General features: G+C 42.4%; 1 protein-coding gene across 2 annotated transcripts in view; it reads left to right on the plus strand.

Annotated features, from left to right (window-relative positions):
• Nucleotides 1–24,603, plus strand: part of RNF13 (ring finger protein 13) — a 115,466-nt gene that overhangs the window by 65,523 nt on the left and 25,340 nt on the right. For both annotated transcript variants that reach the window (XM_054039694.1, XM_054039695.1), the window contains 3 exons: nucleotides 7,433–7,520; nucleotides 12,300–12,390; nucleotides 15,837–15,942. In XM_054039694.1, the coding sequence (XP_053895669.1) occupies nucleotides 7,433–7,520; nucleotides 12,300–12,390; nucleotides 15,837–15,942 (285 nt within the window). The remainder of the gene's footprint in view (nucleotides 1–7,432; nucleotides 7,521–12,299; nucleotides 12,391–15,836; nucleotides 15,943–24,603) is intronic.

Here is a 24,603-nt window from a genome sequence, read left to right on the forward strand (position 1 = left end):
CCGAGCCCCCGGCCCGGCACCCGGCCCCCCCGAGCACCGCCGGCCGAGCCCCCGGCCCAGCACCCGGCCCGGCACCCGGCACCCAAGCCGCCAGCCGAGCCCCCCGGCCCGGCCCCGGGCCCCCCCGAGCACCGCCGGCCGAGCCCCCGGCCCGGCACTGCCGGCCAGGCCCCCCGAGCCCCCGGCCCGGCACCGGGCCCCCCCGAGCACCGCCGGCTGAGCCCCCGAGCCCCCGGCCCGGCACCCGAGCCGCCGACCGCATGTCCGATTTTCCCGGACATGTCCAGCTTTTTGGGATTTCCCCCCGGACGGGGATTTGGAGCCCAAAAAGCCGGACATGTCCGGGAAAATCCGGACGTATGGTAACCCTACTGTAGAGCAGTGTTATTAATGTTACAGGAAATTTCAATAGCTTGTAGGTATAATGATGCTATAAAATTTACTAGTAAATTCTTAGTTTTAACTGTCATTTTGCTCAGATTTGTTTGAGCTGATTTTTATTACTTTGACTGGTTTGAGAGGCCTTTCATCCACTACTTTTGTAATATCTTCTCTATGTTATCAGAAGCCAAGCTTCATCCTCTGGGGTTTGAAACAAGTTACCTCAATAGCACTCATATGAACTCTCCCCAAAATATCAACTGATCTTAACATCAATATATACACTTTGCACATTGAGGGTTTGTTACATACCTCAGAGACTAGTTTGGTTTCATACAAACTGTATTGTGTCTTTACATGGGCTTCACATACTGTCATTTCTTTGTCTTTGATATGTAAAGAATGCAGTTCTTTATATTGTATATAAAAGCATTCTTCAATAAAGTGGAAATAGGATTTTTAAGGCTTTGACTGGGAAGCTTTAGTATTGGTGTAACTTAGTTGGTTTGATCTGGTCATCTGTGGGGAAGATACAATGGGACATAATTAGGGTGACCAGATGTCCCAGTTTTATAGGGACAGTCCAGATATTCAGGGCTTTGTCTTATATAGGCACCTATAACCCCCCACTCCCATCTCAATTTTTACTCTTGCTATCTGGTCATCTTAGACATAATTAAACCAAAACTATGACAGCAGTCTGTATTTTTGTAATCTTGTGTATGCTATATAAGACAGAATGCTGGCATATGGAGAGTGGAAAAGAAATTTTTTGAAATGGAAACCAGGATCAATATTATATATCAGTAATTATATTAATATAGACGGAGTAGAGAAAAAGGCATAGAGTAATGTAGCATATGGGCTAAAACCAACATCTGATGGAGAAATAAAAAAAGCCTACATGACAGGGGAGAAAGATGTAGAAAAATAGCAGGATTAAGGGTCAGATCTCTCAGTTCTATAAAAAGCATAGCTTTTTTTAATAAGTGAATCTTATTTCAGTCCAAAGTCTGCTGTCCTCTGAGTAGGTTGAGTTTTTCTGCATCTTGTAAATATATGCAATGGATTGTTGTTCCATTGGAATGGGTAAGGGAGAGGGAATTAATAAATTGATTTAAAAGTATTGAGTTTCAAAATAGCTAAAACTTGGGAGGGAAATATAGAACATTTTTAGTTATAAGAGACTAATGCACCTAGGTAAACATTCACTTCTGGTTCAAAATAGAATGGACAGATGAGGTTGCATGTGACAAGTAAGAGCACACTTAGCCTACTATTTCCTTCCCTCTGTGGAGAAGCCTTCTAAATCCAGGAAGGAGTCTTGAAGATTTATTTTCATTTTCTTCTGCCTCATACTCTCATGGCCGTGCTTCATGATGAACATTATCGTTCTGGCCAAAGAAGGCAGAGTGTAATTCCTTATTCTGTTAGAAGTGACCCTGCTGAGCAATGCCATGTACTCCCTTCTGAGTGAGTTGGATCTGCTGGCCTGGAAAAATACAGGATACCTGGAGCAGAAACTGAACCCCAGTGTTTTTTGGGACAGCGTAGAACCAATCCTGACCTACATCACATCACATTTACAGATGCCTCCCTCCCATTACAGCCTATCCTAAACACATCCTTCCACTTACACTCATTTATGATAGCAAAACCCTGAAGCCAGCACCCATCCATATGAGCATTTCTGTGAAATGCACATAGCGAACCCATCCTTGGAGTTGGTGGGACATAAGAGTACCTCTAACACTAAATTGGCCAAAGTCTCAGGTACTAATCATAAAGGCGTTGCCACCACTACTCAGGTTGAATTAGTAGCTTACTCAGTTGATTTCAATAGGATTTCTTGTGGTGTAAGATACTGCTTAACTTCAGCAGAATTGGGCCATATATCGTTTAACCTTACCATACATTTGGGACCTAATCCTGATCCTACTAAGGTAAGTCGGAAAATCTGTTTTAACATTAGTGGGAGCAGAATGAGCTTTTGATGGATATGCAGAATAAAAGACTAAGTCATCAGAAATAGCATATGATTTTAAGTTCCAAACGCAATTTTCCTTGAAACGTTTGTCAAGACTATGTTCTAGTCCTGAAGCTATGCTCATTCATATTGCTCAGAAACTCTTAATCACACCTCTTCCAGATAGTATTCCTTGTTTTAGGTGTGGGTTGCTTTGCACGTTTTGTTATTCATTAATCTTCCTTCTCTTAGGGGAGTCCTTTCGTTTCCTCTTCAAACCATATGTTTGGTGGTAGTGCATTTTGTAAGTGTGCAGCCTTTCACGTATAGCTCTTATAAAGAGAATTAGATTATATTGGCATCTTGTATTCTTAAAAACAACAACTGTTACTTCGTTTAAACTGTAATAGAATTTTTTGACACATGTGGGTTGGTTTGTAAATATGGGAGAGCTTTCCTTTTTTGTACTCCCTATGCAGGGTATCCTGTATGTTAATCAAACTCCTGAATGTTTTGAGTTTTATGCTATCTGCTAAAGATTCTGTAAACACATGTACCTTTGATTTTAAAGGAATGCTGTGGGAGTACTACAGTTTGGGAACTCATGCTTAGGTTAAAATTGAAAGAATGTCTTAAAGTTTACTTTAGTGTTTGTGGCTTTGTTTAATTCTTGCACTTTTCCTGGCTTCAACAAAAAAAGTCTGGACAATTTCATTTTCACTTTACTACTTCACTGGGACAATAAGTTAGGAATAAAAATTTTAACTTGAACAGAACAAAGTAAGAAAACATTGAAAGGGCTGTTCTGATTTTATATCAGGTGACCACTAACTGTATTCATTCTTTGAGAGATTCAGGGTAAAATTTTTAAGTATGCTTAATTGACTCAGGAGCTAAGTTCTACCGAAAGTCAGTAGAATTTAGGACCCCAAGTGCCTTCAATACTTTTGAAAAGTTTAAACTTTTATTCTAAAAAAGAGGAATTTGCATTAAAATTGAAGTTTCAACCAACAGTTTGACAGTGTCTACAAAAATCATTCAAAGTGATAGTGGACCACTTTTTCCAGTACGGCATGTTAAATAAATGTATAAGTCTCACAATAAGAAATGTTTCTCCATGGATGAATAGTAACTGATAATTGTGTGCAGTGTTGTAGCAATGTTAGTACCAGGATATTAGAGAAGGTAGGTGAGGTAATATCTTTATTGGACCTACTTCTGTTGGTGAGGGAGACAAGCTTGAGCTTTCACAGAGCTCGCTCAAAAGCTGCTTTCAGCAACAGAGGTTGGTCCAATAAAAGGATACCTCTCCCACCTATCTGATCATTTTTATCAGAGAGACATGTGGATGAAAAGGATCTAGGGGTTATAGTGGACTAGAAGCTGGATATGAGTCAACAGTATGCCCTTGAAGAAGGCTAACGGCATTTTGGGCTGTATAAGTAGCACATGCAGATCGAGGGAAGAGATCATTTCCCTCTATTCGACATTGGTGAGGCCTCATCTGGAGTACTATGTCCAGTTTTGGGCCCCACACTACAAGAAGGATGTGGAAAAATTGGAAAGAGTCCAGCGGAGGGCAACAAAAATGATTAGGGGGCTGGAACACATGACTTATGAGGAGAGGCTGAGGGAACTGGGATTGTTTAGTCTGCAGAAGAGAAGAATGAGGGGGGATTTGATAGCTGTTTTCAACTACCTGAAAGGGGGTTCCAAAGAGGATGGATCTAGACTGTTCTCAGTGGTACCAGATGACGGAACAAGGAGTAATGGTCTCAAGTTGCAATGTGGAAGGTTTAGGTTGGATATTAGGAAAAACTATTTCACTAGGAGGGTGGTGAAGCACTGGAATGGGTTACCTAGGGAGGTGGTGGAATCTCCTTCCTTACAGGTTTTTAAGATCAGGCTTGACGAAGCTCTGGCTGGGATGATTTAGTTGGGGATTGGTCCTGCTTTGAGCAGGGGGTTGGACTAGATGACCTTCTGAGGTCCCTTCCAACCCTGATATTCTATGATTCTATGATCAAGATTGAGAACAAGTGCTACCATAGATAAAGTAAAGAATGCAAATAACTTGATGAACACTCCCTCTTTGGCTTTGACCTTTATGCCATTTTGGTGAGTGATGTTTTTGGCAAGTCTTTTTTCACTTCCTTTCCATCTCTTTATTTTGTCTTCACTTTGAAGTCATCTTTATCCACAAGGCCATCTGTCAAGGCTGTATCCCCACTTTGAACTTTAGGGTACAAATGTAGGGGCCTGCATGAAAACTTCTAAGCTTAACTACCAGCTTAGCTCTGGTCCCACTGCCACCATTCCCTCCCTGGGAAGCCTTGAGAAACCTTTCACCAGTTCCCTGGTGAATACAGATCCAACCCCCTTCCTCCTCCCCCCTCCCCCCCCCCCCCCCAAGATTTGAAAGTATCTTGTCCCCTTATTGGTTCTTTAGGTCAGATGCCTGCCAGGTTACCTGAGCTTCTTAACCCTTTACAGGGAAAAGGATTTTGGAGTCTCTGGCCAGGAGGGATTTTATAGTACTGTACACAGGACAGCTGTTACCCTTCCCTTTATAGTTATGACACCATCGCACAGCTGTACTATGAAGGTCTCAGTTTTCAGGCTTGGCCTGGAGACTCTGGTTTTTAGAAGTACTAATGTAAAAAAAACTGGAAAGCTAAGATCATTAACATATTCCACACCATGATTTCAGTCCCTTGGGATGTGAAATCTGGCTATATTTTTTCTAGTTTTGAGGATACAGGTCTTGACTCTAGACCAAATATGCTTCCTTCAAAAACACAGAAAGCTTTGAACAGCTCTATGCAGTATATAGCTGCTGCAGCAGCTATTAGTCTGCTGGAAAAGTCCCTGTCTTCAACATTAACTGGCCAGCATGTATTTTATAAGCATAAAGATTACCGGACAATGGGGTACGTAGGCTATATCCTTATGAAGAATGTAGCATCAAAGTACTTTTAGTAAGCCCATATTTAGTTAGGATGATGCATGGAACACACTGGAACCCATGCAATAAACAATGATAATGCAAGAGATCAAATTCACACCACAGAATTATCAAATTCTACCAAAGGAGAAGCTGCTCATCCCTAGTAGATTGCTGCTGTCATGACTGAATGAAGTTATTGCTTCACAATGGCAGCTTAGGGAGCAGTTATCACCACTCTGGCAACCCAAGGGAAACTACTGCTCCCTTGGTAGCCAAATAGGGGCTGCTTTTCATTGGGCAGGAAAACAGAAAGTGAAGGAAGGAAGAAAATAATTTTGGATCCAAGTACTATATGTATTATATTTAGGCTGTCAAGCGATTTAAAAGATTAAGTGTGTGGTTAAACAATAGAATACCATTTTAAATATTTTTGGATATTAAATACATTTTCAAATATATTAATTTCAATTACACCACAGAATACAAAGTGTATAGTGCTTACTTTATATTTATTTTGATTGAAAAATATTTTGTTTTTACAGTGCAAATGTTTGTAATTCACCTCATACAAGTACTATAGTGCAATCTATCATGAAAGTTGAACTTACAAATGTAGAATTATGTAAAAAAACTGCATTCAAAGATAAAACAATGTAACACTTTAAAGCCTACAAGTCCACTCAGTCCTACTTCTTATTCTGCCAATCACTATAACAAACAAGTTTGTTTACATTGACGGGAGATACTGCTGCCTGCTTCTTGTTTACAATGTCAGCTGGTGGCTAGATATTCACAAGAAAGTGGCAGAGACAGGCCAAGATTTTACTTTGGGCAGGAGACAACAGGTCTGGAGTAGGGAGGTAGATCTGAGGTATCAGCATAAAGATGGCAGTTTAATATGTGCTTGCAGATGACATTACCCAGAGATAAATGTACAACACTGTCACCTTGAATGGGGGATAAAGTAAAGGGCCTCTGATGCTTATCCAACCCAAGTGATCTGACAGTCTAAAATATTTTTATAAATATGGGCTCAGATCATTCAATTACAGCCAAGGAGTTCACTGTGCAATTCTACACAGGGGTGTAAAAACAGCCTTTGCAGTCTCTGGATGATCTTTTGGCATAGTTTAGGACAGTTTACAGACCCCAGGGGCCCTTTAGCAGCCACATATCAGTGAAGCATAGGATAGCCAGAGTAGCAGCCATGTTAGTCTGTATCCGCAAAAAGAACAGGAGTACTTGTGGCACCTTAGAGACTAACAAATTTATTTGAGCATAAGCTTTCGTGGGCTACAGCCCACTTCTTCGGATGCATAGAATGGAACATATATTAAGGAGATATATATACACATACAGAGAGCATGAAAAGGTGGGAGTTGTCTTACCAACTCTGAGAGGCCAAATAAGTAAGAGAAAAAAACTTTTGAAGTGATAATCAAGATAGCCCAGTACAGACAGTTTGATAAGAAGTGTGAGAATACTTACAAGGGGAGATAGATTCAATGTTTGTAATGGCTCAGCCATTTCCAGTCTATATGACTATACCCCTTACACTGGCAACAGGAAGGATGCAGGACTTGCTATGTCAGCTCTGTACAATGGAAGAATATCATGCACCATGGTGATCTAGTCATGTCTAGCTAAGCTGAATTCAAGGCCAGAATATGCCGCAATGCAGCTGCTTTGCATTGCACCTTAGGATCTGGTCCATATTCAATTCTGCACTACCGTGATAACACATTAGTGATATTGTGAACTGACAAGTTAGAGATCCAAGCATGATCTAAAGGCAAAGATTATGACTTACATGTAATGTTAAAGATAAATACTGATTAATCAAAATAAGTTACTCTCTTGATTTTCAGATATGACAAAGACTTTTTATCTTAAAGTTGAAGATTTTAGGACTAATTATGTAAACATGAAACCTGCCTGTACAGAACTGATTTTTATACCTTCTTAGAAAGAGTACAGTAGCATCCTATTTTAGGAATATGTGGTTGTTTGAAAGAATAATTCCTTATTTCTAAATGAAAGTGGAGTCATTTGCACTCCTAGAATGTTGTAAATCAGTATCTTGTTTTATTGTAGAAGATTGATATATTAATATAACAAGTACTGTATATGACTTACAGGTTTTAAATGCACAGAGAGCTGGATACAAGGCAGCTATAGTTCACAATGTTGATTCTGATGACCTAATTAGCATGGGATCCAACGACAGTAAGTACAGGTATCACTTCTCTACTATTTGAAAGTTATTTCACCCACTATAGTATATGGTATTAACTTCAATTTATTATAATCAGGAGTTCCCCCTTGTTTTAATGTATTTAAGATGTTAGAAGCTGCTGTGTGCACATATGTGCATGCTTTATATTATGTATATATATATGGTATTTGCACCATTATGGTGTTTGTGTTCTGTGCAAGCATTGTTCTGTCTATTCTCCTTGTTAAAATTTTGGTTCAGCTTTTCCATGGAAGTCAAGTGGTTAAAATTTATGAGCAAGAAGAATATGATTGGCCCAATAAACAGCTGGGATGATGTCAGTTCTCTTTTGTTATTACTGAAGTAGGAATACAGCAAAAAATAGTTACTGCTGCTCCATGGGATGAGGATCCAAAACATATTGTAATTTTTGGGTAGGGAGTCTTTTCATGCTCACTGTTCTGTGCACAGCTGTCTGTTCACCTAAATAACCCCCAAAGGATTACACATGTACATACAGTTTTTCACTAGAATAAATGAAGGTATTCCCAGAACATAGCATACAAGAGGTACAATTCTAGTGTTTGCTGTTTTGATATGATACGTTCATTAAGTAGTAAGTTGAGAACATATTTGCAAGGTGGCTGAAATGTCAGTTTCCTCTTGTGGTATGTATTTCAGTGTTTAATGAGAAAGTGTTCATGTGATTTACTGTTGAGGATTTAAAATGTTCTTTATCTTTACAGTAGCACACTGCCACATAATCCCACTGTTGCCAAGAAAAAATATTCAATTTCTACTATTGCATATTTCAGATAGATTCCAAATATTGGTTCTCTCTTTAGTGCTGTTAGTTTTCTGTGATATTTTGATCCTTTTCCTTCACTTTTCTTCAACTGATTGAGTACTGAACAGGAACATAACTGTGAACAAACACTATTTCCAGATAAAGAGACACCTTTCAGTGAACTGAGAAATTCACTTTCAACAGACAAAACACTATATTGTGGGAAAGCTGCATGAAGTGTTCTCAGTGAAATCCCCAAGCATGTGATTCTTGCTTGGTTTCAAGTTTAGCTATAAACTCAAAATGCAAGAGAGGTTTGCAAGAAACCTTTGAAACAGTTTCAAGTGACCACGGGCCATTATACATTTTTTGCATTGCACTCAGAAAAGTATGGTTTCACATAGTTTCTTTGGGAAACCTGAACACTTTGATGTCAACCAAATTTCACTGGAACTTTGGATTCATTCAACCTTGAAACTTAAAGTCACAGATGCAAACCCACATGAACTGAAACCAAGTAAGATGTTCCCCAGGAGTCCTGGGAAGCAAACCCAGACACTTCACACAGCTTTAGTTAACACATAAATGGAGCCTGTCTTGTTAGCTGCCCTACATTTTGCACCTCTCTTTTAATATGTACCTTTATATAGTTGCTTGGGCAGCAGCCTGTAGTTATAGTTATGGCACAGTTATGGCACTTCAGGCCTGAAGTGTCAAACTAAGGATCCAAAATTAGAGTCTGCTTTTGAAAATTTAGACCCTAATCCAGGGGTGGGCAAGCTACGGCCTGCAGGCCAGATGCGGCCCATCAGGGCTTTGGATCTTGCCAGCGGGATTGCCACTCCCATGGTGCTGTGGGCCCCACGCCGCTGCTGGAAGTGGCCGGCACCATGTCCCTGTGGCCCCTGGGGGAGGGAGGGCAGAGGGCTCCTTGCACTGCCCTCGCCTCCAGGCACCGTCCCCTGCAGCTCCCATTGGCCGGGAATGAGGAACCACAGCCAATGGGAGCGTCGGGGGAGGTACCTGCAGGGGAGGTACCTGCAGAGCCCTCTGCCCACACTCCCCCAGGGGCAGCAGGGACGTGGTGCTAGCAGCTTCCGGGAGTGGCATGGCGTGGGGCCAGGGCAGGCAGGGAGCCTGTCTTAGCCCCACTGCGCGCCACTGCCACTCCAGAGCTGCTCCAAGTAAGCGGCGCCGGGCCAAAGCCCGCACCCCGAACCCCTCTTGCACCCTGCACCCCAACCCCCTGCCCTGAGCCCTCTTATACACTCCACACCCCTCCTGTGCCCCAACCCCTGCCCTGAGCCCCCTGCCGCACCCTGCCTGCACCCCAACCCCCCTGCTGCATTCAGCACCCCCTCCTGCATCCTAACTCCCTGCCCTGAGCCCCCTGATGCACCCTTCCCACACCCCAACCCCCTGCCCTGAGCCCCCGCTGCACCCCTCCTGCACCCGAACCCCTGCTGCACCCCTCCTGCATCCCAACCCCCTTCCCTGAGCCCTCTTGTACACTCCACACTCCTCCTGCACCCCAACCCCTGCCCTGAGCCCGTTGCCGCACCCCTCCTGCACCCCAACCCTCCTGCTGCATTCTGCACCTCCTCCTGCCTCCTAACTTCCTGCCCTGAGCCCCCTCCTGCACCCCAAATCCCTTCCCTGAGCCCCCTCTTGTACTCCCTCCTGCACCCCAACCCCCTGCCCTGAGCCCCTTCCTGCACACCGCACCCCCTCCCACACAACAACCCCCTGCCACAGCCCTAAATTCATGGCCCTGCATGCAATTTCCCCACCCAGATGTGGCCCTTGGGCCAAAAAGTTTGTCCACCTCTGCCCTAACTTTTCTACACTTTTGTGTCTCCATCTGTCAAGTAGGGACTAGTACGTCCCTTTCTCACAGGGCCAAATTCACTATTGACTTAAACAGTTGCCACTCCGTTGAATTCAGTGGAATTGAACCCACTTGGTAAGTTGTTCCTCCTGTGTGTAAGACACATTGAGATGGACCATAGAGTAGCACAAAATGTATTGTATGGATTTCTTGAGTTAGTAGAGCTCTAAAAAGCTATTTCTATTTCAGATGCACCAGTGACACCTCAAAGGGTGCAAGAAAGTTATCTAGGGTTACCTTCCGTCCGGGTTTCCCCGGACATGTCCGGCTTTTTCAGCATTAAATGGCCGTCCGGGGGGGATTTCTAATCAAGTAGAAATGTCCGGGATTTCCCCCTTCCCCTTGTGCGGCGCGGCTGATTGGACGCCTGGCCTGATTGAAACCCGCTCGCAGCCACTAAGGCCTCTAGCAGCCAGAGTCCCTCCCCCTCCCCCGCTCCCTCCTTCCCCCTCAGAGCAGCGGGGGGCTGTGTTTAATTCCACGTGGAGCCTGCATTTCTTCCTCTGCCGGGTGAGCGGGGGGAGCAGGGCAGGCAGCGGGGGGGGGGTGTAGAGGCTGCAGGGGCAGGGGGGTGCAGAGGGCACAGAGGCTGCAGGGGCGGGGGGGTGCAGAGGCTGCAGGGCGAGTGGGGAGCAGGGGGCACAGAGGCTGCAGGGGCGGGGGGGTGCAGAGGCTGCAGGGCGAGAGGGGAGCAGGGGGCACAGAGGCTGCAGGGGCAGGGGGGTGCAGAGGCTGCAGGGTGAGGAGGAGCAGGGCAGGCAAGGGCATAGGGGCTGCGGGGCGAGTGGGGAGCAGGGAAGCACTTAGCAACCCCCAACCAAGATCAGAGCGGGAGGGAGGAGGAGGAATGCAGGGTGCTCAGAGGAGGGGGCAGAGTTGGGGCAGAGACTTTGGGGAAGGGGTTGGAATGGGGGCGGAGAAGGGTTGGGGCGGGGGCGGGGGCGGTGCCCCGTGGAATGTCCTCTTTTTTTTAAATGTTTGAATATGGTAACCTAAAGTTATCCAGTTAAAACCTGCCTGTGGAAACCTTATACTATAGTATTACTCAAGACCAATATTTATATATTTTCTGAAATAAGATGAAGCACTGTTGAAATGAACCAGTGTAAGTTAGTTGATCAGTGCTTCTCAAAGTCGGGCCGCTGCTTGTTCAGGGAAGGCCCCTGGCGGTCCGGGCCAGTTTGTTTACCTGCCGTGTCCGCAGGTTCGGCTGATCGCGGCTCCCACTGGCCGCGGTTCGCCGCTCCAGGCCAATGGTGGCTGCGGGAAGGGCGGCCAGCACATCCCTTGGCCCGCGCCGCTTTCCGCAGCCCTCAGACGGCCAGTGGGAGCCGCGATTCGCCGAACCAGCGGACGCGGCAGGTAAACAAACCGGCCCGGACCGCCAGGGGCTTTCCCTCAACAAGCGGTGGACTGGCTTTGAGAAGCACTGTAGTAGAGCATCTATATTTTTGTTTCCTCTCTTTCACTTGTTTTTCTTAATACTGAGAGTTCCTCACCTGAGGTCAAGAAAAATGTTGCAAGTTTTTGTGATTGCATTCTGTGATCGGGGGCAGGAGGGGCGGAAATGTTGCTTTCCTTCAATTGGATTTCTTGTGAGTAGTGAGGTTGGGCTTGCTCATTCCCTCCTTTCTACTTTTGGACTTTTTCCAGCCTAAAGTCATCTCCACTCCTTCATTTATAGGAAAATGTGGAACATATAGGACCAGATCCTCAGCTGGTATAAGTCAGTGTAGCTCCTTGAAGTCAATGAAGCTATGCCAATTTGTACCAGCTGCAGTCTGACTATAATTAGTGATGCTTTGGTTAAACTGTAATTTACCAAAGGATTTCTTGTTATCTTGAATATTTTTGAAGAATTATCAGTTGATGTTTGCACAGACAGCAACTCTAAGATACCACTACTAGTAGCACAGGATATCATTTTGTAGATGGACACTTTAGTTAACAGAATATGTTAATAGCATATTGTATACTAAATCTATCTTAGAAGAGGTCTCCACACACTGATTGTCTTTAAAGAGCCACAAAGACATCATGAGACAGTCTTAATTATTGCCCATAGAGCCTGAGTTATGTAAGTCAGTGCTAGTCTTTTGTTCTTTTTATGAACAGTTGAAGTTTTAAAGAAAATTGATATTCCGTCTGTCTTTATTGGTGAGACATCAGCTAATTCACTGAAAGATGAATTCACTTATGAAAAGGGGTAAGTAATTATTTACCTTTTTAAATATGTAACCTAATATGCAGTAACATCAGTCCTTGAACTGTTATCACCTCTGTTTAACCTTTACTGAAGATCAAGAATTTTTTTCTGGATGAAATCCTGGCCAAACTGAAGTCAATGGATGGCTTGCCATTGACTTCACTGGGGCCAGGATTTCACCCTCTATACTTTCAACATTGACTGTAAGATGCTTGATCCCTATGAGATTGTGTGTAAGTATTTTTAAATAAATAGATGCTCTGGCAGAGTGGTCAGTCTAAGAATCTGAAATTGCAAAAATAAAAAACAAAATCAGACTTTTCAGTAGCTCTTTACTTTAGGCCACAGTTATTATGACAGGCTGCAGCAAAAATGTATTTGCTCTTAAGTTTTTAAGTTCTCTTGAAGAATGCTTACTGAATACTATTTATTGAGCCTGTCAGCCTGAGCACTACTTTGGCAAGCTTCTTGAGACTCATAAGATATTTGTGGCCACTTTCACATTCTTAAAGGATATTGCACATTAGAAGTTACCTTAGGGGAAGCATCATCTAAGTTTCACATTCAGCATGTTTACTCAAAACAAAACTCATGTGTTTGTCAAACTTTAATGTATTTACTATAATTAAAAAATGGTGTAATCACTGATAAAGTTACACATTTATGATAAAAATGCTCACTTATTCATACTGATGGTAGGCTGGCTCCACTTCTCCCCCCCCAGGTCCCCATTTTTTCACCCCTTTTGGTCTATCAATTGAAAGACTTGCAGCTTATGGTCCATTGTTAACAGATGTTTTTAAAAACTTGGGCAAGGCCCATTTGTACTGATTTATTTAAGTTTTACTGTGTCTGTCTCAGGAACAGAATACCTGATTCAGTGTCCACTGAAGGCATTGGAAAGACTTCATTGACTTTAGTGGGCTTTGAATCAAACCATTGGTGCATTATATAATTTATATAATACAATAGCAATAAAATATTAGAAACCCCCCGCCATACCTTTTAGATCATATAGAGGTAAACAGATACCAACCCCAAACATCTTCCAATATTAGCCTAATATAAATCTTATACAACTAATTAAAATTCACCAGTCCAAGCCCAAAATCCCACACTTCACCATGATGATTGAAAATTTAAACAGTTACATGCCTATCCAGTAGTATTATTTGCTCTGAACAAGCAACATTTTTCAAGGCTGTCCTAAGAGAAATAGGCGTGAACTGAATTTTAGTCACTCAGTTGGATAGTTGCTACAAAAACACAAGTCTAAACAAAATTCTTCCTCCTGGTTTCACAGCAGCAGCATGTCCTGCTGGCATGAGAGACTCAACTTTGTAAGGACCTAAGCTCAGGACTCTGCTTGATAGACTGTGTGAGTGCAGGTGACATACGGGTTTGTAGAATGCTAACTACCCTAGTCTAGCTAAGCCCTTCTAGCTATTGTAGCTACATTAGTACTGAACTCGGAGGAAACAGTCTATTCTACTCTCCAGGATACAGGGAAAGGTGCCACAGACATAGGGGTGGTAGTGTCAGGGCAAATGGAATAGCAACATAAATTAAGATATTGGCTTTGCCAGTTCTTGGAGGCTGCAACTCACAAAAATAAAAATGAAGCGGCATGAAAGTAATTCTATATGTGAACTGTAGAGACTATGGAAATTACTCTGCAGTTGAGTCCTGTTACAGTCTGATTGAATGGCACATGAGCCATGCTGCTAACTGTTTCACATCAGATATTGTTTTATGGCTCTATGTTATTTCAAGGCATTCATAGGAAGGGAAACAAGTCACTGAATATTGATGGAATATATGAAATCATGCTGAAATATAGGTTCTCTCCTATACTTATGTATTTTTGCAGTTATACTACAGAAAGATTTTTGAATTAATGCAGCTGTAATGAACACATACAAAGCTTGCCTCTAAAATTTGAGCTAAGTTTGGCAAGTTTACTAAGGTTCGCAAACCTTTCCACAACACTAGGCAAGTTTTCAGTAGCTTGGAAGGCAGCATAGTCCAGTGACTGGTATATGAGAGTGAGTTATATGGTATCTGGTTTTTGTTGTACAACTTAGGTGAGTCACTTAAACATGATAAAACTTTGAAAAGGAACTCAAAATTGCACTTGGGGTTCTGTGTTTGTTATCCCTCCATTATTTCTGCATCAAGTATCCACATATGAAAAGATTTTCCCTACTTGCCATTTCTGAAAACTCAGCATAGGATATGACCGTCAGGCTGAGTTCTTTCCTGCTCATCACCAGTATCTGAAACTTTGTGAGACAAATTCTGCAATCAATTTTAGCTGTGCAGTCTCATTGTCTCCAGTAAGGTCACACAATTGTAAATGCCAGCAAAATATACCCTAGGATAGTAAACAGTTATACTGATGATTGTAAAGGATCCAACAAAGGGGAAACCAAAATACAAACAAAATATATATCTCCCCGCACCCACCCTCCTTTAAGACATTCACAGGAAAGGAGCAGCCTTCAAGTTCAGAAAATCCTTACCTTAAGGCCCAGAGTAAATTCCCCAGACCTGAAGAAAAGCTCTGTGTAAATTCAACAGCCAATAGAAGTTGGTTCAATAAAAGATACTACTGCCATCCACTTTGTCTAGTATCCTGGGCCTGACACAGTTACAAGACTGCATAGGTCTTCCAGTTATTCATGCAAATTAGCAAGGTTCTACTTTGTTAACTAACGAGGAAACAATGACCATTCAAAACTGACTAATTCTAAAACGGGTATACACAGTCTATTTTCAGCTGAACGTCTTTGTGGTGAATTGAATGCACATTAGGGGTAAAACCCTGGCTCCATTTAAATCAATGGCAAAATTCCAATTGACTTCATTGGGGCCAGGACTTCACCCTGATAAGTATACTGATTCTAATGATTACAGTTTTACCTATTTATTTCATTAGTATTACACTGACTGTGTGTTGACCTTTTAAAAAAAAGTGGCTGAATATTTTCATATTATAGATCAGGGGTCGGCAACCTTTCAGAAGTGGTGTGCCGAGTCTTCATTTATTCACTCTAATTTAAGGTTTCGTATGCCAGTAATACATTTTAACGTTTTTAGAAGGTCTCTTTCTATAAGTCTATAATATATAACTAAACTATTGTTGTATGTAAAGTAAATAAGGTTTTTAAAATGTTTAAGAAGCTTCATTTAAAATTAAATTAAAATGCAGAGCCCCCCGGATGGTGGCCAGGACCCGGGCAATGTGAGTGCCACTGAAAATCAGCTCGCGTGCCGCCTTTGGCACGCGTGCCATAGGTTGCCTACCCCTGTTATAGATACTCCTTTTATGTGCCCGAAGATGCTAATTTTTCTGTTGATGACTTTACCTTTTTGAATTTCTGTTGTAAGCTTCACTGTTTGTTGAAGTTTAATTCATTTTAAAATTGTTTTTCTTTCCCCCACAGTGGCCATATTGTGTTAATCCCAGAGTTCAGTCTTCCTTTGGAGTATTACTTAATTCCATTCCTAATTATAGTGGGAATCTGCCTTATACTCATTGTCATATTTATGGTAGGTGTTGCTCTTTAATCTTTTTCCTTCAACAAAACAATACAAAAAATTACAGGACTGTGGCCAATTGAAACGAGTATGGCCCTGTATACTTATTTAAAGAAACAAATAAACAAAGTTTCAGGTAGTATCCAAACAGATTGTACTCACCTTCAAAACTTGTGTCATTAAGTTCATGGTAAGAATTCGAAGCACCCTCTGTACCACAGTACTACTTTTCTTTATTTGTCAGTCATCAATCTGTTTTGTTTAAAGGGAATCAAAGCCATAGCAACTGCCCCACAAAAGGAATTTCTTTTCAATGCTAGCTCTCCTTAAAGGATTGTTCTGGCTCAGTGAATGATAGGAGCTGCAGCAGCCAGCAAGTATACTAAGTTTAGTGTCATCCAAGGACCCAGTTGCACAGGGAATATCACCACTGAATTCCTCCTGACTGGAGACCAATAATGTGCTGCAAATGTTTTAATAAGGAGCTTGTACAAAAATATTTCCCCTTAACCTTGTGATAGACCTTGTCTCCCAACGGTGTATATGCATTACAGATAGGACATTAGAGGGACTTAGGATGACCAGATGTTATTGGGACTGGCCTGATATTAGGGGCTTGTCTTATATATGCAACTACGCCCTCCGCCCCTGAAAAAAAATAATCCCGATTTCTCACACTTGCTATCTGGTCACCCCGGAGCAGGGATCGGCAACCTTTGGCACACGGCCCATCAGGGAAATCCACCTGTGGGCGAGGACGGTTTGTTTACCTACAGCGTCCACAGGTTCGGCCGATCGTAGCTCCCACTGGCCGCGGTTCGCCGTTCCAAGCCAGCGCCCCCATTGGCGTGGAATGGTGAATCGCGGCCAGTGGGAGCTGCGATCAGCCGAACCTGCGGATGCTGCAGGTAAACAAACTGTCCCGGCCCACCGGCAGATTTCCCTGACGGGCTGTGTGCCAAAAGTTTGCCGATCCCTGCCCTAGAGGGACTGGGGAGACAATGCATTTAAATAAAATACTTTCCTCCCTTTCTCTGATGTGCCTATCATTGTCGTATCTAACCAGAACAAACAACTCCAGTTGCCAAGCATACTAAGTGCCTCATGCTGGGAACATTTTTATTTTGATCCTGAAAAATATCCTGAGTTGATTAATAGTCTAGCAGAGTGTTCAACCTTGGGCTTGGGGTAAAGACCTTGTTAGAACAGCTGGAGAGGGTGAGGGGGGGATAGCCTTCCCTGTGAAAACTTTTGGAAAATACCTGACATCTGGTGCAACCTGGTACACTGCAAAAACAAAAGAATTGCTCTTCAGAAACATTCATGAGCCCCAGGGTTTGGCCATCTGTGGCAGGGATGATTTAGTAGTATAAAGAGAGGGAGGGTGAACTCCATTAGAAGCAGGGAAACCGTCTCAAGCTTCTTGTCAGTTTGGCTAAAAAATTTTAACAAGGGGCTGCTGAGAGCGCCTAAGGGTATGTCTACACTGCAGCTGGGAGCTCCTGAACAGACAGACTTGCACTTGTGGGGCTTGAGCTGGCATACATCAGTGTGGCCATTGCAGCTCAGACTGCTCTCAAGCCCCTGCACTCCCCCAGGCTTGAGACCTGAGCTGCAATCCAAGCCCTAATGTCCACCCTGCTATTTTTAGTGTGTTAGCAAGAGCCCCACTAACACAAGTCTGTCTATCCAGGCTGGGAGGATCGTTCCCCTCTGCAGTGTAGACATACCTCAAGTGTACCACTCAAGCACATCATTGCTCCTCCCAAAGAACTGGGATGGAAGCTACTTATGATTTGAATTTGAACTTTTTAATCCAGTTCTCAGCAGGAATCTTCACCCTGGTCTGCACTACAGAGTTAGGTAAATGCAAGGCATCTTATGTCAACCTAACTATGTAAGTGTCTGCACTAAAATTTCGCTCCTGATGATGTAACTTAACTCCACTTCCATGAGAGGGGTATAGTCAATGTAGTTAGGTTGACGCAGTGTGAGTGTAGACACTGCGTTGCTTACATTGACTGTTACCCCCTTTCAGAAGCTATGCCACAATGCCCACATTAACGGTTCAATCGGCGCAAGCGCTCCCGGTGAGGGTGTGCACTGCCGATTCAAGGAGGAAATTACTGCAGTGGCTATACACCAGTGTCAGTTAGGTTGGGAATTTTGTAGTGTAGACATGCCCTTCAACTGGGTGAGTAACTTAGAGACTTGCTCCCTAACTATTCTCTGATCAGAGTCTCTGGTCATTCATAATTCTCCTTTTCCATAAGAAGCAGCTTCCACATCAAATGCAGTATGGTGCATGTTTACAACTCTTTCAGTGATGACTCATGTTACATTGATGGTTATTTTAGTTATTTTGAATTATAAATTCAAATTAAATTATAATTTTAAAAGCGACTTTGGCATCATTAAAACGTCAGTGACATAAAAGATTAAACCCAGATACTTTTCCTCTTCCCAAATCCAAAGAAGAAAAAAATAACCAACCAGAGATTACCTCAAACCCAAACAATACCTTGTCTTACCCACAAACACCAGCCCTTATTATGTCCTTCTTCCCCAGGAGCATGGGTAAATAGTGCAGTGTGTCCTGAAGGTCATCAGATTCAGACACTTCAAGCCAAGGGGTTAATAAATTCCATGGATGATGGCCCTCATGGAGAATGCTCCATGAACAGCCTTTTCTCTTAAATTCTCAGTGCTCCAGCTACAACTCCAGCACTTCTGTTCACCTGCTCAGTGTGAAGCTGAAATTCAAAATAGCAACCAAGATGTTAGAGTGCATAAGGAATGAGATGGAGAACAATACAGAAACTATTGTTATACTATTATGTAAATCAGTGGTACTAGATTTACATATCATCTAGAATACTGTGTGTAATACTGGAGTACTTGTGGCAATACTGGTCACCCCATCTCAGAAAAGACAGATTAGAGGGCATGGAAAAACCCTCATATGAAGAAAGATTGTAAGGTAAATAATGCTAATCTTTTCAAAGGAGATGAATAAGTGGTTATGAGAAAAATATATAAAATAATGCATGGTCTCTAGAGAAGATAGATTATGAGCTTGATTTCAGTAGAATGAGAATTTCACCCCAGGTTTCCATCATGGATGCCTCATCAGTAGAGATTCTTTCTTTAAAGGTGCTTCTTCATGCCTTTTTGTAGACTTTTGCCACCAGTTTAGCTTCTCATACTCCATCTTGGTGTTAGAATAGCTCTAAAGCTTCCTTGTGAACTTCAGGGGAGTCTTCTTCAGAGCAAGAAATTAGCTTCTTTATAGACTGATTTATGTAGATCTGCAAGGAACAAGACTGATATAACAGAAACTAGATTGAACTCATCAAAAGGCCACATCTCCTTAGAATTGCAGCTATTACCCTGACAATAGAAAAGACAGGTTTCTGCATTACAAATGACATTAACCGCGTTACAGGAAATATATGTGGAATTTTGTTGGGATAGCAGCAGAATATCCAAGCAGAGGCCATCCATACAAGTTGAACAATTTGTCTTTTTTAGGTATGCCCTTTAAGCGTAGGACCTATAGATGTCAATGTAGAAAAGGCCAATGCTGTGAATTAGCACAGTTTTGTAACAATTGAATGGGATAGCAGCACTGTGGTGGTGCCTGACTCTTGCTGAAATGAAAGCCCTGATTTTGGGACCAAACAACTGTCTGTGCAAGCCTGAAGGGTTGGCGGGATTCATTTTGGGGAGCAAGCCACCCACTTGGTGAGGCACTGTGACTACATCCGGTGAGTCCCTTGCTCATATATTGGGAAAAAGCAGGGGAGAAAGGTAGGTCTGTAAACTCTTCCTTGATGTTAAAAGTCATGTAAATTTATGTGAACCAAATATAAACTACTTTCTTTGTCTGCAGATAGCCTGAAACAATGGCTCTTAGAGGTCTGGACTCCTCTGCTTCCATTAATCTCCTTATGATGTTAACTTTAATTTTTCATATGGAACTATAAATATAAAGAGAGGGATATAAATATTTCCAGGTGAACTGTGGGATGCTGACAGATGAATACTGGGTCAGATTGTGTGCTGAAGAATTGCAAGCCCTCATTTTGTTTACTTGTACTTAAATTGTAATTTTTTTTTGAGATTCTTTACAAAAAGGACATTTAAGACAAGAAGGTACCTATTACAAACAGTGCAAAGGGCAAGATTCACCATATATTCACTGAACATACAGCCATACAAGGGCAATTTAGTACAATTCTGTTTGACTTTAAATTTTATAAAGCACACTTCCACTAGGCAATTATTTTTTATCCATTGTGTAACTGCTTAAGCCAGATTTTTCTGTATAACATTTCGAATGAAGGGCAGGAATATCAGAACCATTCTGAGCCTCATAAATCAACAGTGTAAGATACAACTGCAGCCTGTTGGATAAATGTTTACAAGCAGAATTTTAAAATGTATAATGGTTAATTTTGTGTTTACACCAATTCATTTTGCTAAAAGTCTTTTAGATTGACTGTGAATGGTAAAAATGTAACAGTTGCCAGCACTTCAGCTTTATTCCACTTATAGAAGAAAACAAAACAAAAACAGAAAACTGTTTCTAAGGGCTAGCTACACTGGCAGTGCTTTAATGTGGCTTGTGTGGTCGCGGCACAGCCCACCTCCACGAGGGGGTGGCTCCCAGCGCTGGTGCACTGTCTACACTGGCGCTTTACAGCGCTGAAACTTGCTGCACTCAGGGGGATGTTTTTTCACGCCCCTGAGCAAGAAAGTTGCAGCGCTGTAAATTACCAGTGTAGACAAGCCCTAAGGTGAAAGGTAATCCTTTCATGATATAAATGTATTACATCAGGTCAGGCCATCCACAATTGAATTGACCAGGACATTTCTCCTTAGAATTGCACTTCTTCCATTTCCCTCAATTGTATCTTCCTAGAGCAAGGGAAAACAAAAAACCAACAGCAGCTGAGCTGACCCAAAAGGCCACTGCTACAGTACATTGTTCCCAGGGGACCAGTTTTCTAAACCAACATAATCTAAAGATACCAGGATAAATATTACAATGATAGAGCCATCACAGATTATTTAAAAAGTAACAGAGGGTCCTGTGGCACCTTTAAGACTAACAGAAGTATTGGCGCATAAGCTTTCGTGGGTGAATGCCCACTTCATCAGACGCAAGTAATGGAAATTTCCAGAGGCAGGTATAAATCAATATGGAGATAACGAGGTTAGTTCAATCAGGGAGGGTGAGGTGTTCTGCTAGCAGTTGAGGTGTGAACACCAAGGGAGGAGAAACTGCTTCTGTAGTTGGATAGCCATTCACAGTCTTTGTTTAATCCTGATCTGATGGTGTCAAATTTGCAAATGAACGGGAGCTCAGCAGTTTCTCTTTGGAGTCTGGTCCTGAAGTTTTTTTGCTGTAAGATGGCTACCTTTACATCTGCTATTGTGTGGCCAGGGAGGTTGAAGTGTTCTCCTACAGGTTTTTGTGTATTGCCATTCCTGATATCTGACTTGTGTCCATTTATCCTCTTGCGTAGTGACTGTCCAGTTTGGCCAGTGTACATGCAGAAGGGCATTGCTGGCACACGATGGCATATATAACATTGGTGGACGTGCAGGTGAATGAGCCGGTGATGTTGTAGCTCATCTGGTTAGGTCCTGTGATGGTGTTGCTGGTGTAGATATGTGGGCAGAGTTGGCATCGAGGTTTGTTGCCTGGATTGGTTCCTGAGTTAGAGTTGTTATGGTGCGGTGTGTGGTTGCTGGTGAGAATATGCTTAAGGTTGGCGGGTTGTCTGTGGGCGAGGACTGGCCTGCCTCCCAAAGTCTGTGAAAGTGAGAGATCATTGTCCAGGATGGGTTGTAGATCACTGATGATGCGTTGGAGAGGTTTAAGCTGAAGACTGTAGGTGATGGCCAATGGAGTTCTGTTGGTTTCTTTTTTGGGCTTGTCTTGTAGCAGGAGGCTTCTGGGTACATGTCTGGCTCTGTTGATTTGTTTCCTTATTTCCTTGTGTGGGTATCGTAGTTTTGAGAATGCTTGGTGAAGATCTTGTAGGTGTTGGTCTCTGTCTGAGGGGTTGGAGTAGATGCGGTTGTACCTCAGCGCTTGGCTGTAGACGATGGATCATGTGGTGTGTCCGGGGTGGAAGCTGGAGGCATGAAGGTAAGCGTAGCAGTCGGTGGGTTTTCGGTGTAGGGTGGTGTTAATGTGGCCACTGCTTATTTGTACTGTAGTGTCTAGGAAGTGGACCTCCAGTGTAGATTGGTCCACGCTGAGGTTGATGGTGGGGTGGAAGCTGTTGAAATTGTGGTGGAATTCTTCCAGGGTCTCCTTCCCATGGCTCCAGATGATGAAGATGTCATCAATGTCACCAACAGAACTCCACTGGCCATCAACTACAGTCCTCAGCTTAAACCTCTCCAATGCATCATCAGTGATCTACAACCCATCCTGGACAATGATCTCTCACTTTCACAGACTTTGGGAGGCAGGCCAGTCCTCGCCCACAGACAACCCGCCAACCTTAAGCATATTCTCACCAGCAACCACGCATTGCACCATAACAACTCTAACTCAGGAACCAATCCATGCAACAAACCTCGATGCCAACTCTGCCCACATATCTACACCAGCAACACCATCACAGGACCTAACCAGATCAGCTACAACATCACTGGCTCATTCATCTGCACGTCCACCAATGTTATATATGCCATCGTGTGCCAGCAATGCCCTTCTGCTATGTACATTGGCCAAACTGGACAGTCACTACGCAAGAGGATAAATGGACACAAGTCAGATATCAGGAATGGCAATACACAAAAACCTGTAGGAGAACACTTCAACCTCCCTAGCCACACAATAGCAGATGTAAAGGTAGCCATCTTACAGCAAAAAAACTTCAGGACCAGACTCCAAAGAGAAACTGCTGAGCTCAAGTTCATTTGCAAATTTGACACCATCAGATCAGGATTAAACAAAGACTGTGAATGGCTATCCAACTACAGAAGCAGTTTCTCCTCCCTTGGTGTTCACACCTCAACTGCTAGCAGAGCACCTCACCCTCCCTGATTGAAGTAACCTCGTTATCTCCATACTGATTTATACCTGCCTCTGGAAATTTCCATTACTTGTGTCTGATGAAGTGGGTATTCACCCACGAAAGCTTATGCTCCAATACTTCTGTTAGTCTTAAAGGTGCCACAGGACCCTCTGTTGCTTTTTACAGGTTCAGACTAACACAGCTACCCCTCTGATACAGATTATTTAAATACATTCATCTCCAGGGCATCTCCTACTCTGAATTGCAAGTAAAATACCACCTTGGATTTTTACACCTCAGTGCAGTGTGTGGCTATAAACTTGTCCTACACTGCTAACAAGTTGAGGGCAGAAATACATTTGACCTGTGTCCTGTTCCTTTTTCTCTGTAGTCATGAATGAGAGGTTACTCAGATATCCAATCAGACCTTCGCTTCAGCCACTGGACTGAACCCTAAACAGAAACCAGACATGCTCTCTCTAAAGATTTGTTGGAATTGGTCCTCCAACACTTCTTCCCATGACGCTCAGGTTTTAAATAGGAAATAAATAAGAGGCTGTCTAGCATCTAAATCCCAGATGATTAACTGCAGTTGTTATGCTTATAAGAAGCACACAGGATCTTTTTCAGGGGAAAAGGCAATAAGTCTCATTTATTGGAAAAACAACAATTAGCATATGCATTCAATCACACACACACAAAGTCCCGCCAGTCAATGTTATAGTTACCAGTCCAGAGTCCGGATCAATCTAGTGGTCAGCTAGGTTTATTGCAGGTAGGGAGAAGCTAGGTTCTGTCGGTCGCGCTATGATGCTCCAGGGAAATCTTGGCAGGATGAACCCAAAGTTTCATGGCAAGCACCCTGTTTATATAGTGATTTTCCTTCATTGGGACCAATGAGTTTTGCACCATCACGCTGTTGTTTAATGAGTGCTTGTTTTTTTAATTTTTTTTTTATTTATTTTGTTTTTTTATTAAGTTTTTTAGGGAGTTACCCCAGGCTGGTTTTAATTACACCTATTTTGTTCCCATTGATAGGTGCCTGTTTTATTTTTAAAGTTGTTAAAAGTAACATTTCAATAGGAGCATGTTGTAATCTCCTGGCACCCTTGTGTTTGTCCTTGATTCCTTCCTAAAATACCCGGTCTGGTAATGGCCTTCACACTTCTTTTTTAACACACACATTCCTCGTTCACACACAAAACAAAATTAATTTACACAAAACATTTCAACAAAAACATCAAATTGCAATGCAAAAAATCATTGCATTTTTTTACTTATTTTAAAATGCTCTACCTATATAACATAATGGTAACCCTGAAGTCTGTCACTGCCTTAAAATCAGCTTCAAATACAAATTCTGGCTAATGCATCTTTACCAGTGGCCCATTAGGCCATTCCTTTCTGCTATTCCAAAAAAAAAAAAAAAAATGGTTAGCAAAATATAATCAAATCATACACCTATACATTTAATACATGCTACATTATTATTCTTTATTTTTTATTTTAAATTATATAAAATACAAACATAGAATCCTACCACTAAACAATTCACACCTGGAAAAAAAATGCCTGGAAATTCAGTCTCCAAACAACAGGAACATCTAAATATGATATAAATGCAAAGCAAAAA

The sequence above is a fragment of the Malaclemys terrapin genome, chromosome 9 (genome assembly GCF_027887155.1).
Source record: "Malaclemys terrapin pileata isolate rMalTer1 chromosome 9, rMalTer1.hap1, whole genome shotgun sequence".
NCBI classification, from domain to species: Eukaryota; Metazoa; Chordata; order Testudines; family Emydidae; genus Malaclemys; species Malaclemys terrapin.